The sequence below is a fragment of the Myodes glareolus genome, chromosome 26 (genome assembly GCF_982192425.1).
Source record: "Myodes glareolus chromosome 26, mMyoGla1.1, whole genome shotgun sequence".
NCBI classification, from domain to species: Eukaryota; Metazoa; Chordata; class Mammalia; order Rodentia; family Cricetidae; genus Myodes; species Myodes glareolus.
In genome coordinates this window covers 23,181,212-23,199,180 of record NC_142051.1, presented here as the reverse complement: position 1 = coordinate 23,199,180, position 17,969 = coordinate 23,181,212, and the positions used below count along the sequence as shown (strand labels likewise).

The following is a 17,969-nucleotide window of genomic DNA, read 5'->3' as shown; positions in this document are numbered from 1 at the left end:
TGGCCCGCAGGCCATGAGGGCCAGCGGGTCCTAGGCGCAGAGCTGCATAGTAGGTGAGAGACTGAAATGGATAGACACGCCGCAAGACCATACCATACCGCAGCTCTCCAAAGGCCGCTGGTCCTGGGCAAGAAGCTATGCAGCCGTGAGAGACAGAGACATGGATAGAAGTTGGATATTTATTTAGTGGGTTATGGAAGGGAAGGGGAGAAGGGGGGAAGAGCAGAGAGAGAGAGAAACAGGGAAGGGGAGAAGTGGGGAGAAGGGAGAGACAGAAGCTGCCTCTTAGAGACAGAGACAGAGACAGAGAGGGAGACAGACAGACAGAAGAGACTCAGGCTGCAAGCAGGAAGGAAGATCTGCCTGCATCAGCGGATGGAAGAGGGAGTGGGCGTGGCTTATCTCTTAAAGGGGCAGGACAAACCATTACAGTGACTCACGGATTTACCCCTGGCTTGGGGCAGGAGTCAGCTTTATAGTGCACTTTTTTACACTTCATGATGTCAGCCCAGGTCTCCATGGATTTCTCATTTCTCGCCGAATTCCCACACTCTTCCTTGGTCATTCTCTGTCAGGGACCAGCCTGTCCAAAAGACCTCTTGCCAGAATAGGGGTGTGGGAATTTAGAAGTATTAGTAAAGACTATGAAGACATATGTGAAAACAATAAAACAGAAAACATAGAATAGTACCAGGAGGGAATTCCAGTGAATCCTGAAATCCCTGTGCTTAATTTCCCATACACTTTAATACCCCAATACCACAAGGGGAAGAAGACAAAGGCCTGCTTTAACACGGTACACAGGACAACTTGAACAGTTACTCGCTTTAGTACTTTGAGATATCAAGTCATTAACATTCTGTTATTTAGGCAGTCAACCCTCCCTAGACCAAGTATCCTGAAGGCAGTCTCTCCTAAGGTCAAACCTTCTATTTCAAAAGAAGGAACAGAAGTATGCTTGAATTTCCTGACCATTGGTCAGGGTGGATTGGTTCTAGCTGTGTGGGTCATCTTCATGTCAAAAGAACCAAGTAACCACATCCTGATTTAGGATGTGTAGCCTTGATTGTTGCTAATAACTGAGCAACTTCAAACTCTCTGACCTTCAGACAAGGTGGAAATAGGCTCACATTTTTAGGCCTCCGCAGTTCTTCCTACAGTGTTACACTTTTCCTGTGAGGGAAACAATGTTGGCTGTTTTCTTCTTCCATCTTTCCAGCACATTCTTTTAAGCTTTTTCTTTGAGCAAACCTGGAGCCACTAAGAGACATGCACATGTTAGCGTTTCGTTTGTTAAACCATTGTCATTGCTACCTGGATATCTGCGGTTGATGTAGAAAATTTGGACTTTTGAAAAGTATATAGCCGGGTGGTGGTGGTGCATGCCTTTAATGCTGGCACTCGGGAGGCAGAGACAGGTGGATCTCTGTGAGTTCGAGACCAGACTGGTCTGTAGAGAGTTCCAGGACAGCCACGGCTGTACAAGAGAAACCCTGTCTAAAAAACAAAAACAAAAAAAGGGTATGAACCATCGCCTAGCATGGTTTCAGTGCCTTTCTGTATTGCGGCAGGACTCCATTGATACATCCTATCTTGGCTTTCTTCCTGTCTCAGTCTTCTTTGTCCTTTCTTCTTTGTATTTATTGCATTGAGTCGCAATCAACTCTCTTAGGATTTGGTTTCTTTCTCTTTTGCCTCATTGCTACAAAAAGGAATCAGCCACGGTTGGATACCCGGAAAGCAGGCTGAGCTCAGTGCGTTCATCAGTAGATGTCAGTAGTGCTAAGACTGAAGGCTCAGACGTGTGTGAACCCAGGGTCTCAAGCCTGCAAGGACTACTTTGTTATTCTTTTTTTTTTTTTCATTTCATTATCTTGTCTTTACCTGGTTATGCAGCCCTTATTGAGATTAACTGCGGGCTGTTTGTTGCTCTACCACCATAGCCTACGTGAATTATCGTGCCTAACCTAACCGCTGCGCTGTCCTTGCTGATTCGCAGTGTGTTTTGTAAAAAGCGATTCTGTTCCAGTTCCCGCTTTAATGGCTTCCCGTTGCCCTTATTTGTTTTGGCGCTGGACATTGAAGTTAGGCCCTCGTACACGTGAGGCCAGGGCCGTGCCGTACTGTATTCCCAGCTGCTGTTAGCTTTAGATAAGTGAGTGGCTTTGCCAAGGGGTTTGTGTGCAAGAGCACCTGTCGGGGTGCAGGGGTTCATTACTACAATCTCCGCTTACTCTCAATCAATTTATTGATTGATGGATTTTTGCCTTGAGTTGGTGTTTCGCTATGTAGGCTGGACTTTAACTTCAGGGCCCAAGTAGCTCCTCCCCCCTCAGCCTCAAGGAACTTGCATTGCAGGTGTTCGCCCCTATTGGTTTTATTTACCTTTTTCTCTCGAGGGGGAACAAAAGCAGCCATTTCTCTTTAACCACCCGTCCTGTTCATGGCTGTGTAGGCATGTTGTCTGGAACCCCTCGCCCAATGGTCGACCCTGAAGGTGTTCAGAAAGCGAGTTTCCTGGTCCACGTTGCCCCTGTTGCACAGTATTGAAGTTAGACTGTTTGTTCAATGGGTTTGTAAATTATCTAGTTTAGCGAATGATCACAAACTAGGTAAGTTCAGGCTTAGGAACTTCACGGGAAGCATGACCAAATGCGTAAGCACATGCGTGACACATGGCTGTTCATCTGGTAAGGTGCACAAGATCACACCTGTGCTCAGGAACTAAAAATGATTTTGAGGTTTTAAGTAAACTTCTTAGGCACCTTCCAGATTCTGCCATCTCTGTGATAGCCTTTAAAGGCAAATAGGCAAATGGATCATTCTTTGAATTTCTGGACCATGGGGTATTAAATCCTTATTAACTAGATCCTCAGGCAGAATGAAGCAAATTCAGTAGTTTCTTAAGACTTAAATAGTCATTTCCTTTAAGAATGAATATTTGTAGCATAAATAAATAAAACAAATTTTAGTCTTTTTCAATCCTTTGTATTCTATATTTTGGCAGAACATTAAATTTACTACTTGTATATGATCATCATAAGTCCCACAAAATAGTGGGTAAGTGAACACACGTTCCAGTATGGGTGCGCCATTAAAAAAATTGGAGACTTTTTTTTTTGTTTGAATTTGAATTAGTTTGAATTCTTCTATAAAATAGTTTTCAGTTTGCCTTCCCATCCTCTTATCTTCTGTTTACATTTTATGTTTTAGCCTTATTGGGCTCTCCCGCCTCTCAAGTGAGATTCACTCGGGATCTCCTGAATGTCAGTTTAAACATCGTAGCCTAGTGTTGCTCCAGGGGTGGGCCCTGGACGGTTTGCTGTGATCCATGACAGCCTAAGTGAGGAATTCTAGAGGAGCATTTAGCATCCTGAGCTGCATTTTGTGTGGTCATCGTTGCCTCCAAGTTCATGCATGAACAGATGTGTGCCTAGGGTATACTGTTCAGATCCGGGCCTAGGGTACACTGTTCAGATCTGGGCCTAGGGTACACTGTTCAGATCTGGGCCTAGGGTACACTGTTCAGATCTGGGCCTAGGGTACACTGTTCAGATCTGGGCCTAGGGTACACTGTTCAGATCTGGACCTAGGGTACACTGTTCAGATCTGGGACTAGGGTATACTGTTCAGATCTGGGCCTAGGGTACACTGTTCAGATCTGGGCCTAGGGTATACTGTTCAGATCTGGGCCTAGGGTACACTTCAGATCTGGGCCTAGGGTACACTGTTCAGATCTGGGCCTAGGGTACACTGTTCAGATCTGGGCCTAGGGTACACTTCAGATCTGGGCCTAGGGTACACTGTTCAGATCTGGGCCTAGGGTACACTTCAGATCTGGGCCTAGGGTACACTGTTCAGATCTGGGCCTAGGGTACACTTCAGATCTGGGCCTAGGGTACACTTCAGATCTGGGCCTAGGGTACACTGTTCAGATCTGGGCCTAGGGTACACTTCAGATCTGGGCCTAGGGTACACTGTTCAGATCTGGGCCTAGGGTACACTTCAGATCTGGGCCTAGGGTACACTGTTCAGATCTGGGCCTAGGGTACACTGTTCAGATCTGGGCCTAGGGTACACTTCAGATCTGGGCCTAGGGTACACTGTTCAGATCTGGGCCTAGGGTACACTTCAGATCTGGGCCTAGGGTACACTGTTCAGATCTGGGCCTAGGGTACACTGTTCAGATCTGGGCCTAGGGTACACTTCAGATCTGGGCCTAGGGTACACTGTTCAGATCTGGGCCTAGGGTACACTGTTCAGATCTACGCGTAGGGTATAGAGTGGTCATGTTTGCAAGGACCGTGGGAAGTTGTCTGTTAGTCTGGAGGCTGTTGAAGCATCTGGCACTTTGTATCAGTCATTTGTGACTCAAACTGTGTAGGAATTGAGGAAGGTGCAAGCAGTTACCATGCTTAGAAACTGTGTTAATGTTAGTCAGACTTGAGTTCCATAAACGAAACAATGTGAATGTAGAATTGACTACTAAAATAAATGAAAATATATTTTCATTATTTTAAGTTTCTCCTTTTTAAATTGTTTCCTAAATCTTAGGAACTTTGTATTTCTCTTGGATTCTAATTTACTAGCATCAAAGCAAACTTTGCTGGACTTTTTTGATGAGGACAGACACACCTTTTCTGATTGTGACAGTAAGGGAACATTGAGTGGTGATCGTGGAAGTCATTCCAGAGAGGTACAGGATGCGTCTTCACGGGTTTGGTTGGGAAATGTCATTTCTCAGTAAAGCTGAGTTCAGACATCAGCCATGATGATCAAGAAATGCTAAGTGAATTGTTCACAAAGACGTATTGGCCATTGAAACAGTGCAAGCCTTAACTTTATGTGGTGTTTGAATGCATGACGTAAATAGGCTCGAAATAAATTGATTGATGGATGCATTAGGCTTCATCATAAACACATGTTCAGGATTATCATAACCATAAGTTTGTACTTCGTGAGATTCTTACCAAGTCTTTCTTCAGGTCACTAGTGTTAAAACATAACAGGGCTGGAGAAATGGTTCTGCCCTAAAGTTCAAGGACCTGAGTTTGATCCCCAGAGCCAACATAAAAAAATTCAGCCATGGCAGCCTGAGCCTGCCTTTATAAACCCTGTACTGTGGAAACAGAGGCAAGTAGGCCCTGAAGATTGCTAAACCTATTCAGTGAGCTCTGGGCAAACGAAGAGATTCTATCTCCATTTAAAAAAAAAAATAAAAGTAAATAAATGTGACCATGCTTGAGGAATGACACTCGATCCTGTCCTCTGACCTCTATACGCGTACCTCTATACGCCTACACCAATATGTGAGTAGGGTATAGACTAGTCAGGTCTGCAAACTGCGTAGGTTGGTAAGGGAACCATGGGAAGTTGTGTGTTACTAGGATCAAGACAGTGTTCGAGACCGGCAGCTCTCGACAGCTTTCATAGGCGATGAGCACGTTGATTATTGGCACAAGTTATTTTTCAGCCTCATTGCTGATGGACACAACTCGCGTAAAATACATGAATTTTAAAAGGGGGCTACGCGTAGTTTGCAGTTCTGGTTTGCTTTTGTAATCCCCCACTGTGTAATGACCAAGTGGCCACGCCCAGAAGACGCAGGCGCGTGCGTGAGAACGTAAGCCGTACTTTCCGCTTTGAGAAAGCCTTGCTGTGTGTGCCGAACTCCGTCGACCGAATTCATAGTAGTTCACTTAAAGGCACAGGGGAATAACCAGTAATGTTTTCAGCCTGAGACTCCTGAAAACTGTTAGCTCGGGGTTGATCTTATCATCCAGGCTAATCGACTCTTGTATGCTAAGTGGTTATACATTGGCTTTCAAAGGGGAAAATTTCAGTCCGGAGTATTTGAACTTCGGGATGAACTTTGGCTGTTTTTGCAAGATAAGAGCGCAGTTTGGCCGGCAGCTTTATAAATATGCGCCGGAGACTTACTTGGCTCCTAGCACAACCCCACTCTCCACTTCTCTCTTTTTTTAATTATCTTAACCTTTTGTGCAAGGAAGGAATGTCAGATGTTTGTCAGTGGCAGATAAGATCAAAGAAAGAAAGAAAAGGTAGAAATTATAGGGCACAGCTTTCATAGCTTGCCTTGGCGGGCTCCTAAGTTAGCATAATGGACAAAGGCAGTGGTTGCCGTGGCATTGCGTGTTCGAAAGTTACCGTCAGATCCCCTAGGATCAGATAGGTTGAAAAGATCTCTGAGTGGCAAGTTCATACATCAGGGATCCATTTTTTCCTCTGGAGACTACTCAAGTGGCCACTAATGAAAGATTGGGGGGCTGGAGAGATGGCTCAGTGGTTAAGAGCATTGCCTGCTCTTCCAAAGGTCCTGAGTTCAATTCCCGGCAACCACATGGTGGCTCACAACCATCTGTGATGAGGCCTGGTGCCCTCTTCTGGTCTGCAGGCATATACACAGACAGAATATTGTATATATAATAAGTAAATAAATATCTTTTTTAAAAAAAAGAAAGATTGGAAACAAAAATTTTAATAAGCATAGCCTGTAGATTTTCAATCAATGTTTTTTTGTTTGTTTGTTTGTTTGTTTCAAGATAAGGTTTCTCTGTGTAGCCCCAATGTCCTGGAGCTCACTCTGGGGGTGATTTTTATGTAGTAGGAGACAATACAGAGGGCAAAGTAAAGCTTGTTCCATGGAATCCTTTAAATAACGACAATGCTGTTAATCAGCTGTAAGAAATACGCAACTTTAGGCAGTTCTTTTCTTTCTTTCTTTTTTCAATTGTTCTAATTATATTTTGACTTTAAGTTTTGGAATTTAACCAGACATTGAACTCTGGAAAATAAAAAGCATTTTTTAAAAAAGAAAAAATAAGCCAGGCGTTATTATTGTTGTACTAAAGAGATAGAAGTAGGTGGATCTCTGTAAGTTCGAGGACAGCCGGGGCTACACAGAGCCCTGTCTCCAAAAACAAAACAAACAAACAAAAGATAAGGAGAAGTGAATTTTCACTGTAGGTGGTCTAAGAGACCCATTCCCTTCCGTTCAGGTCCCTGGTGTGTTTAGCCTTGGCTGAAGAGTGGTGGACGGTCATTTCCACCCTGCTGTACCTGATGGCATTCCCGGTTGAAAGGACAGCCATGTTTGTGGTTGCTATAGACATCTTCAGTACCTGGAACAGTACCTGACACTAATAACATCCACTCGGTTATCAGCCCAAAGAATTCATGTGCTTTTATACATTTACCCCACCATTGTGTTGGGATGAGGATTAGATTCTACAACTGTAGGTACATCGTGTGTGTCCTCAGGGAGTGCTAATTGTTCAGACTGAAGAGAAAACCCGCCTTGCCCTTTTTCGTCTAGAGTGCTAGGGATGTATATAAAACACCCACTTTTCTTTCCACAGCGCAAGCACTGCCCCAGAAGATGACGCCTCCAGCCGATATCCCCAAACAGACAGAGGTGGTTTCAACAGACACAGCAGAGATGCCAACACGGCGGGCAACTTCGCCTCCAGTAGCACATTGGAAAAGAGAATTGAAGATCTCGAAAAGGTATGACTTATAAGTTAGTCAAAATAAAATGAACACGTCTTAGCATTCTTCTCTCGGTTGCACAGTATTGTGCCCGAAAACAGGTGGCGGGCACTATCAGGGGGTGAGATACCTGGTTCTATTCCAGGGGCAACTTTGACTCACTGTCTTGTGCGTTAGCTCGTAGACCTAGTGGTTAGGGGTTTCCTGGTTTCCTTACTGCTTTTCTGTCCACTTTAGAAATGAGGCAGCTTCCCGGACTCCTCAGTCCGGTAGCCATTCCTCTTTTATCGAGTCTTGTAGCCTGAGGAGCGATGTCCGTGAGACCTCAGCTGTCTGCACTGACATGCGCTGCCCCATCTGAACGGAGTGCTAATGTAGACCTTTTGGGGATTCTGAGTTAGGCCCACATTTGGTGCTTGAACCATTTTCATGTAGGAATAAGATAGACCTGCTTGCGGATGTTTCGACAGTAAGTCAAATGCCACCATGAAGTTATAAACTGCAGAGTCTCGGCTGTGTCCCACGGACATTGATCTAAAATCAATAATGGTGCTGAACTAATCGGTTGAAATGTGTTTTGTTTTCATGAATGGAGGTCACTTTCTGTGATACAAAGATTATCTTGAAATTTATATAATTTACTACTGGTCCAGTGGTTATTTGTAGGTTACGTTGAAGCTTGCACCCGTTTCTAATTGGAATCATTATTTAAATTTAAAGGTTTAGAGACCACACATTGTTGCTTTTTAATAAGTTCCTCTGAGAGACTCCAGAAGGTTTGAGAAGAGCTGGGCTTAGTTGCTAGCATCTGGCAGCCTTGAATAGCTGTGGGCAGCTGGCTGCTTTCTGAGACCCTTCCAGCTCTGCATGGAGGCCCTGGGGTCTTTCATTTGTCCGTGGTTTACGTATGGTGCAGTTAACTGATGATGATCCTGGACCTGGCCTCGCAGCCTCCGCCTCCCAGGTGCTGGGATCATAGGTGTGTTAAACACCTGGCCGGAGGCCCTGAATTCAAAAACCTCTAGATAAAGATTTCTCTCTCTCTCTCTCTCTCTCTTTTTTTTTTTTAAAGATTTTTAATTAAAAAGCATTTTTATTAGCTTCATAGTATCATAACATTTTTACATAGTATCCATTATGGCATTTTTTTTAATGAAAATTTGTGTAGCCCAGGCTGGCCTCGAACTCCTGATCCTCCTGCCTCTGCCTCCTTCAGCAAATTTTACTGGCGTGCGCCACCACAATTGGTTGAAAATTTGTGGTTTTGGTCTTTTTGCCCTCTCCTGTTATTCTCCCTTCCTCCCTTGTACCCTCCCTTCTTTTCTTTCTTTCCACATGCCATCTTCCCCCACTTTTTTTAAACGCCTCTCTCTCTCTCTCTCTCTCTCTCTCTCTCTCTTTCTCTCTCTGATATCTATTTCATAACCTATACCAACTCTCACACCCTTGTTTCCATACATTAAGAGTTGGGATCTAGGAATGAGAAAGGACGTGTGGCCTTTGTCTTTACGACTAGATTATGTCACGCCGTACAGTGTTTTTTAGGCCTGTTTGTTCTTTGTGTGAGACACTTTGTAGAGATTTATCGTTGCCCCTCGTTTCTTTTGGAGACTTACCGTGCCTCATGGTTTTAGAATTACAACCCATGGTCACTGGCCCTGTTGTTTCTGGTCTTCGGTGACGCAACAGTCACCATCAGAGATGCTCAGCTCCTGGGTGTTAGGAAGCAGAGGAACAAGCGCTTGTCTGCGCTCCCTTCTTCCCCTTTTGTACCCAAGGATGTGCGTTCTTAATCCCCTAGGTGGTTCTTTTTTATTAGGTTTTACTTTTACTAACAAGATTCATTATGGCATTTCATATATGCACATAATGTATGTTGGTCACTTGTATGTAGCGATATTTTGTTTGTGTTTTAACAAATAAAGCTTGCCTGAAGATCAGAGTGCAGAACTAAGCCACTAGAGGCCAGGGGATGGTGGCACACACCTTTAATCCCAGCACTTGGGAGACAGAGGCAGACTAATCTCTGTTAGGAGCCACTAACACAGCTCACACAAAGGTGATCCCAGCACTTGGGATCCCATGCCTTTAATCCCAGCACTAGAGAGGTTGAGACAGGGGTGATATGGCTGGGTGGAGAGAGGACTATAAAGCAGGAGGAGACAGGAGCTCAGTGCAATCTGAGAAGCAGCGCCGTCTCAGTCAGTCTGAGAATGCAGTCTGAGGACAGGATCGCCCCTTCGGTCTGAGCGTTGGTGAGGTCAGAGCACTCTAGTGACTGGCCACTCTGCTTCTGGTCCTTCAGCTTGCACCCCTGATAGCTGACTCTGAGTTTTTATTATGAAGACCAATTCAGATTCTCACTACGCATACATCCTCATCTCCCCCCGCCACTCCCATTAATGCTCTACCCAGCTAGCCCCACTTCTGTGTGTGTCCCCATGAGTTTCTTTGGGGTTGTGGACAGGCTCACGGGCATCTCATTAGTGACTACACCACTAAAGAAAAGGCCTCTTTCTCTGCCTCCACCCTTGTTTTGGAGCTCAGGTTGCCTTCCTGCCTCAGACTCCCAACTCCTAACTATAAGTATGGTCCGTCATGCCCAGTAGATAGTTGTTCAAAGGAAAACAACGACAGCCACAAATACCTTTCCCTTTTTAATTCACAAACTGTAAATGGAGCCTGCTCATTGGTTTCCCGGCTACCCAGACCTGAATCATCACACAGAAACTATATTAATTGCAACACTACTTGGCCTCCAGCTTAGGCATATTCCTACCTGGCTCTTATATCTTAAATTAACCCATTTCTATTCATCTGTGTATCACCAGAAGGCTGTGACCTACTGGTAAGGTTCTACATCTGTCTCTTTTGGCAGCTACGTGGCGTCTCTTTGACTCCACCTACTCTCTTTATTTCTTCCAGCCTGGCTATATTCTGCCCTGCCATAGGCCAAGGCATCTTCATTCATTAACCAATAAAAGCAACACATATACAGAAGGACATCCCATATGAACAAATGTTTTCAGTATTGTTCTTTTGAAAAGTATGCAGATACCCTTTCCTTGACAAAGGGGCGAGTTGGCCTCGTAGTCACAGGCATGTCTTCTGTGTCTGATGTGGCTGAAAGGGACTTGGCCAATGTCTGCAGTCCTGGGCTGTGATTGATGGGTGTTGGTCATTTTAACATACTATTAGCAACCTGCTCCCGGTTAATGCTTTGTGATCTGTGTTCACCAGGAAATAGCCAGAGAAAGGCAAGAAAACCGCAGGCTCGTGAGACTCATGCAAGACAAAGAGGAAATGATTGGAAAACTCAAGGAAGAGATCGATTTGTTAAACAGAGTAAGTCTTTTTGCATTTCGATGCCAGGGTTGATTTTGCTGTGTGTGTGTGTGTGTGTGTGTGTGTGTGTGTGTGTGTGTGTGTGTGTGTGTGTGTTTCTGTTTGTTTCGTTTTGTGTTTTGAGTAGCTGGATGAAAGCCTGGGAGGGTGGAGAACCTGTTCATTGCCTTGTAGGGTTTGCTCTTCAGTTAATAAAGCAGCCATTAACGGTGCAACCTCTAGTTTCATCCCATCACCTGAGTTTCTCACCACATGTCCAGCCCTAGAATTTCCCTCCTGCTCGAAGTCGGAAGCATCTACTCGGGGCTGTGAGGAGAAGAGATGCCATTGTTCTGCTTTATTTAGAGGATTTTAGAGGATGGAAGAAAGAAAGGTTTGCTTCGGGGAGACAAGGCTTGGTCCCCTAATCCAGTCCTAACCACAAAATAATTAAATGGTAAAGTGCTTGCCTAGATCAGGCAGTGCTGTGGGGTTTGATCCCATATGCCACACCGAAGGAGGGGGCTTCAGTGCCAGCGTCTTCTAATGCAGCTTGGAGGAAATGGCCGCAAGTTGTAGGCACCCCAGTTAGCTTGCTCAAGGTTGCCTGTCGCTATTGGCGGGGCCAGTATTTGACTTGGGTCTTATGTAGTCTTTCATCTTGATCCACTATAAGCATGCCTTTATTTGTGCTGGAATTCAGTTTAAGAGGCTCGGCAAATATTTGTGATGCCCGTGATGTGTTTGTGCTGTCTCAGACACCAAGAGCATTAAAAATAAGCAGAAAACCGCTTCCCTACTAAGTTTGTAATTTAGTCATGACTCATGAATGTGTTTTAACAGTTTTAATTTTAGAAGCCCTTTTCAAGTGTATTGCTTAATGATACACGAATGTATTTTATCATTTCATTTAAATTTAGGTGGATCTCAGTTGTAGTAATTTTAGAAACCTCATTTTTATAATAATTTGAACCGACTTGTTTCTTAGCATTTGTTCAGTCTGTGAATAGGTGCAAAATCTGACTTTGCTAACGCTTTAATCATCTGCCTGATAGTCCAGCGACAAAGTGTATGCTCATGACAATGCGGCTGTGTGGCTCTTGTCATGCAGGTGGACTCTGTCAAGTTTTAATATTCTAAACTGCAAAGATAAGTCTTTATGTGTCTACTCTTCCTTCAAGTGATATTTCTCATAGCTAAAACTTATTATGGTTTTAGTACGAACCTTATGGCTATGTATTTGTAGCTAGAATTCTAGCACAGGGAACACACTTTGTGCGTGCTTGTGTGTGTGTGTGTGTGTGTGTGGTGTCTGGTGTCACAATTTTAAAACCTTGACTTCTGGCTGGTTTTGATAATCTGGGTGTTCCAGGAGAATTGGCCCAGTCAAGTAACGTTAGAGCATAGTCCGTGTCGTTTTTAGAGCTGATTACATTAAAATTAATTGAGTAAATGAGTTAGCTTTGTGTTTTATTTTTATCTCGAGTCTCCTTCAGAATGTTTTTCAGTATTTTTAAAGTGTTCTCTCTCTCCCCCTCTCTCCAGGACCTAGATGACATAGAAGATGAAAATGAACAGCTCAAGCAGGAGAATAAAACTCTTTTGAAAGTTGTCGGGCAGCTGACAAGGTAGAAGACTCAAGGCTCGGTGTGGAGAATCTGTTTTTAAACTACTGATTGAATGTCCTGGCTAAGACAGAGAAGATGCGCTCCCGTGAAGCAATACATTGAGATAACTGTATTTATTTCTGACAACAGATGGATACCGGTTTGCAAAATTACTCCTTTTCATTATTAGCCTTAAGAAGTATCAATCCTGTATTTCACAAATTTGTAACATTTTTAGGTATTAAAAATGATAGGTAATGTCTCTTGGTTTTGTGTGATATCCCAGTAATATATGGTTCAAAGTAGCAGCCGTTTGCATATATTTTATCTAGGTTAGTACATGTTCTTCCTGCAGGAATATGCCTAGTCTTTGTTTACATGAATTCAAGTACTTGGGGGAATTGCCTGCAAATGCTTTTATTCCTAATGTGTGCAGTCTGCTGTGTGTTAATACTTGCTCATAAAGACCTCTCTGCGGCCGTCTTTCTTTCCATGTGCTCTAATGATTCCGAGTAGTGATGGACACACTATTTTGTATGGCGGTAATCTTGAGAGGAATGCGATTTTGTAGAGTTACTTAATATGTTCTAGCTGGCTAACTGTAAACCTAAGAGAATACTTGAACTGTGTGATAGTAAGTGAAAATTGACTATTTTGTGTTTGAATTTTGAAAAATTTCAATTGCTTCTGAAGAAAAAAAACAGTTAATGTATAGTTTCCTATGTAGGTACTATCGTATCATTTTTTTTTTATGGCTCTAGGTTTTATCAGTAAATATGGGATATTTAAAAAGTTGCTTATTCTTCAGGCCTCGAGTTGTGTACAATTTCAGTGCTGAAGAAAATCGAAGCCTATATCAGCTTGGGCTTCCAAATCAGAACGGAAATATTTTTCCACACTTAGAAATATTTATACATTTGATAAGCAGAACAGCTCAGCTGATTGCTGACTTGGAGAAACACTGGGATGCAATTTTCCTTTTGAGAGAACCGTCCCATGTCCCAAGGACTCCTGCTTCCTAATACTGAAAATCCTAAAGAGACCATATTTGAAGATTTATAAAATAAAGTTGGCTCCTGTTCAGTATCCTTGTATCTAGGGTTGTGTTGTGTTGTGTTTTTGTATTGAGACCCCCTCCCTCAACGCATGGATACCTGTAGTTGAATCTCTATACTTTTTCTTCCCTCTTTGTAACGGTTCTGGGGGCTGAACCCGGCAGGCACTCTGCCACTGAGCGGCTGGCTAGGTGATTTTCAGGCAGACAGCCTGCTTGCTCAGCAGAGTTCAGTTCAGAGCCTGAACATGGTAAAGCCCCTCTGGGTGCCCTGCCGGCTCCTTCCGCTCCCTTACCAAATCCATTCATTTATCCGCTGCTGGAAAAACAAGGAAGATAAGACAATCTGGGGAAGGATGGAGGAGCGATCCATCTAGATGCGATCTTCTACAAGTCTCTCTGTTGGCCACAAGGGTCTCCGCACTCCTCACCCCAGAAGTTACGGATCGACCGTACCCACTGGAGGAACAGAAACACCGGCTCCAGGAGAGGCCCACTTTAGACTTGTTTTCCAGAATTTCTGCTGCTGCTCACCTGCTGGTTCTGAGTTCCTTGGCTTTGCTTTCTCTCTCTGCCTGTATTTCCCACTGAAGTCGCTGGAGCTGGAACTCTCTATCCTGCGTCTTCTCCCTTTAACTTAGGTCCCCTGGCCTCCCCAGCAGGGATCTGCTGCCCACGGATAAGGAACTATGCCAGACTCTGTCAGCCCCTTGGTCATGACTCATCTCTTTGACCATCTTTAGGTCTGTGACAGAAGTATCTTCGTTACCTTATTCCTTGTTTACCTCTAGGTAAACAATGTTGTAAAAATGCTGTCAATATCCAACCCTAAAATACAGTAGTATATTGATTTCTCAATAAGATAGTTTGAATTCCCTTTTCAATCTGTACGTAAAGAAACAATTTCACTTTTTAAAGATGGCATCAGCTATGAAAGTTTTAAAAACTGAGCTGTTTCGAGTTTTTCCCAGTTGGCTAATTTCGAGCATTTTCAGCACACATTTTTTTTTTCTTTTTTAACGATACTCGCAGGTGCACATCTTTAGGCAGAACTACAGGAGCCTGGCAGTTAGGCAGAGCATTCCGCTGGAGCCTTTCCCCCAGCTCCTTAAAATCCATATTTATTCCACATACAGATTTTTACATAATTTTGAAAAAGACGTATGATCTACAATTCAATTTATTTTTAAATTGAATTTCTGTAAAATGTTAAGCAAGACTTATAGCCAATTTTTGCTCACCAATCAATTGGGACTTAGAGCCGGGCACAGTGGTGCACACCTGTAATACCATAACACAGAACACGGAGTTCTTCTAAAACAATAACTTCGTTATGCCCCGAATGAGCGTGGTGGGCCTTTCCGATGGTGGCAAGAACTGAAAATTGCTATACGCATCTCCTTCGTTCCAGGCTTCCTGGTGGCTTTGCTGTAAGGCAGTTACTTGTGTTAGAAAGGGAAGGGGGTGGGCTGTGTGGTTTCCAGCAACAATTTCAGTAATAATTAGCGCTGTTACTTTTGCTCAGGTAGTTTCAGATTTCCTTCAGGATTTAGTCGTGTGTCCTCATTGGACTGTATGAACCCAGGCGCACCAACTTTGCATTAGAGGGAACATGCAAAATGCAAAAGAACAAACATTTGAAGTTAAAATTAGTGTCCAGCATCCACATCTGCATCCAAACCTCTCCTGGTGTGCACTAGGCAAGGGCGACTTCTTTTATACTGGAACTCAAGGGCATCCTTCAATTGTTAAGTTATAGTTACTGTTATTCTCTGTGGTACCGATAATTGAGCCCAGATTCTCATAGTTTCCAGGCTAAATGCTGAACCACAGTGAGCTCTGTGTGCATTCCACAGGACATCCTGTGCATAAGAATTTAACTAACAATACGTACCTGAAAACGGTGTGGTGCTGTGTCGTCCCTTTAAACTGAAAACAGAACCCTAGGAATATCCAGGAGTTTTCTGTCAGCCCCTGCCAAAGGCACTCCCTCCCTCCATACTGGCCACTTGATCTTTGCTGTGGAGACGACGATGCTATCATTCTGTGCTTGGAGACCTGAACTAGGGCCAGCGATGTCCTGCCTCCTCCTCCCAACACTGGTAAGCCCCAGGCTTCAAACTGCAGAACCCATACGGTGGTGGAAGGAGACCCAACTCCCACCAGTGCACCTCTGATTTCTAGATGTTTAATGTGTGGCACATGCGTACACACACCGAGAGACACATTTACAGTAAATGTGAAAATAATAAGGCAAAACTTTATTCAAGAAAACCTGAGCCAATATTTGTCCTTTGTTTTGAATTTTTAAGGTCCTCCCTTTATAGCCCAAACTGGCTTGAGACTCACACTATTTTCCAGACCAACCTCAATGTCATGGTTCTCTGCCTAGGCCTGTTTTAAATTTATTTTTTTGCTTAGCTGTAATTCCAAACATGTTCAGGTTGCATCTTCACCCTGATCCCAAATCAAGTAGTGACATATAAGTCTGTTTGGTATTAGATTTTCATGTGCATTTCAAGCAGACATTGAAGTGGGCATCTGCTAATTCTAGCAGAGTATAGTCCGTGTAGTGTGTACCAGCAATGGGAACCATGACTTTAGCTGGTGTAACATGAGGGGGCCTGCTTGTTGGGGTTTTCTGTCCTGCCCAATACGCCACAGCCAGCAAGCCCCAAAGAAAATCACACAGAGGTCTCCATAAGTTATAAGCTGATTGGCCCATTAGCTCAGGCTTCTTATTAGCTCTTATGACTTATATTAACCCATTATTCTTATCTATGTTAGCCACATGGCTCGGTACCTTTCTCAGCTGGGCAGGTCGCATGTTGCTTCTCTGGTGGTCTGGGCAGAACTGAGAGGAATCAGCTTCCTCCTTCCCAGAATTCTCCTGTTCTCATTGCATTACCTCTACTTCCTGTCGCGTTTTCCTGCCTATACTTCCTGCCTGGCCAATCAGCGTTTATTTAAAACATGATTGACAGAATACAATCACACACCAACCTGGCATTAGTCTGTCCAGTCTGAATGACTGGTTCTGGATAGGCTTTGTCCTTATCCATCCCTTGTCTCTCTGGTCTAGTTGATAGGTACTGTTTCCTCTGCTACAACATTTCAGAGCAGAAAAGGGAAGTAACTGGTGCATACTGGGAAGTATCTTACTGTATTTTAATGTAACTATACATTAGGAAAAGATCAGTAAGAAATGTCACAAAGAAGGGGCTGGGAAGATGGCTCAGCAGTTAAGAGCACCGACTGCTCTCCCAGAGGACCCGGGTTCAATTTCCAGCACCCATATGGCTACTCACAACTGTAACTCCAAGATCTGACACCTGCACACAGACATACATGCAGGCGAAACAGCAATGCACATAAAAATAAATGAATTTTAATATTTTTTTAAAGTCACAAAGTAAAAAGAATGCAGTGCGTGTCCCATCCACAGATGTGTTGGTCGTATTCAAATGGATTTGACCGGTTATCCTCAAATTAGTATTTCTTACACAATATTGATTACTGGTTTCCTTTTGACTATGCCGTCTTCTATCTGACTTCCAGTTTTCGTGATGTCAGTCATTCTGGTTATTAAAGTGTAAATGGCAATCTCACGATGGACATTAATTCCCTTGTTTTATTTTGGTTTTCCTTCTGCATGCCAAATTGAATGCATGGCCTTGTTTGTTTGTTTTGTTATTTTATTGTTATTGTGGGGGGGGGTTGTTTGGTTTTGGTTTTGTCAATTTTCTCCTTAAAAAATTTGGCTTCACTCTGGGGATTTTATTCTCATGTAACTTTTTTTTTTTCCTCTAAATTTGAGAAGCACTACCAGCAAAAGTCACAAGCTAGCTAGACTTACTATTTGGTTAAGTTCAGAAGTTCTGAGCCCAACCAACTACTAGTGAAAATGATCTGGATTGAGTAATTGAATGAGGTTTTGTGTAAACAGCTTTGGTTTTTCCCATTGTGTGGACTTCCTTCGTGACAGGGTCAACTCAATACAGATTCACTTTTAGAATAAGCTTTGCATGTAAAAAAAAAATGAATCCTCAATAAAAAGTACATTTCATCTCCTTTCAACATTGGCTAATTGTTTTTCTTTTTCCTTCTATAGATTAGTGGAATTCTCATTAGGAGTTTATTTTAAAGTTACAGGATATCATCCTGATCAGCTTATACTGAAATGATAGTGGTACTTCAAAAGTCTTTATATTATTTAAGAAGAAATAAAATATTAAGAAATAACATAGGGTTAAGGTCAGGATTCATTAATGGTCGGTTTTTTGATTATTCATTTATTTATTTATTTGGCTAAGTAGGTTCAGTTGTGGCTGATAAAAAAAGAGTTTTTTGCATTCCAAAACTACAGAAATGATTTATTAATTCAGAACTGTCACCCAATCTGATGGTGTGCAAAGAATTTCAGCTCTCAAGTAACTTGAAACAGATAGTAGGGTTCGGGAATGTAAAAACCTAGT

General features: G+C 43.1%; 1 protein-coding gene across 1 annotated transcript in view; it reads left to right on the top strand.

Annotated features, from left to right (window-relative positions):
• Positions 1–13,534, top strand: part of Pawr (pro-apoptotic WT1 regulator) — an 86,164-nt gene extending 72,630 nt beyond the window's left edge. The window contains exons 5-7 of the mRNA XM_048418337.3: positions 7,380–7,527; positions 10,750–10,854; positions 12,379–13,534. Of these exons, the coding sequence (XP_048274294.2) occupies positions 7,380–7,527; positions 10,750–10,854; positions 12,379–12,465 (340 nt within the window). The 3' untranslated portion in view covers positions 12,466–13,534. The remainder of the gene's footprint in view (positions 1–7,379; positions 7,528–10,749; positions 10,855–12,378) is intronic.
• Positions 13,535–17,969: the final 4,435 nt, after the last annotated feature.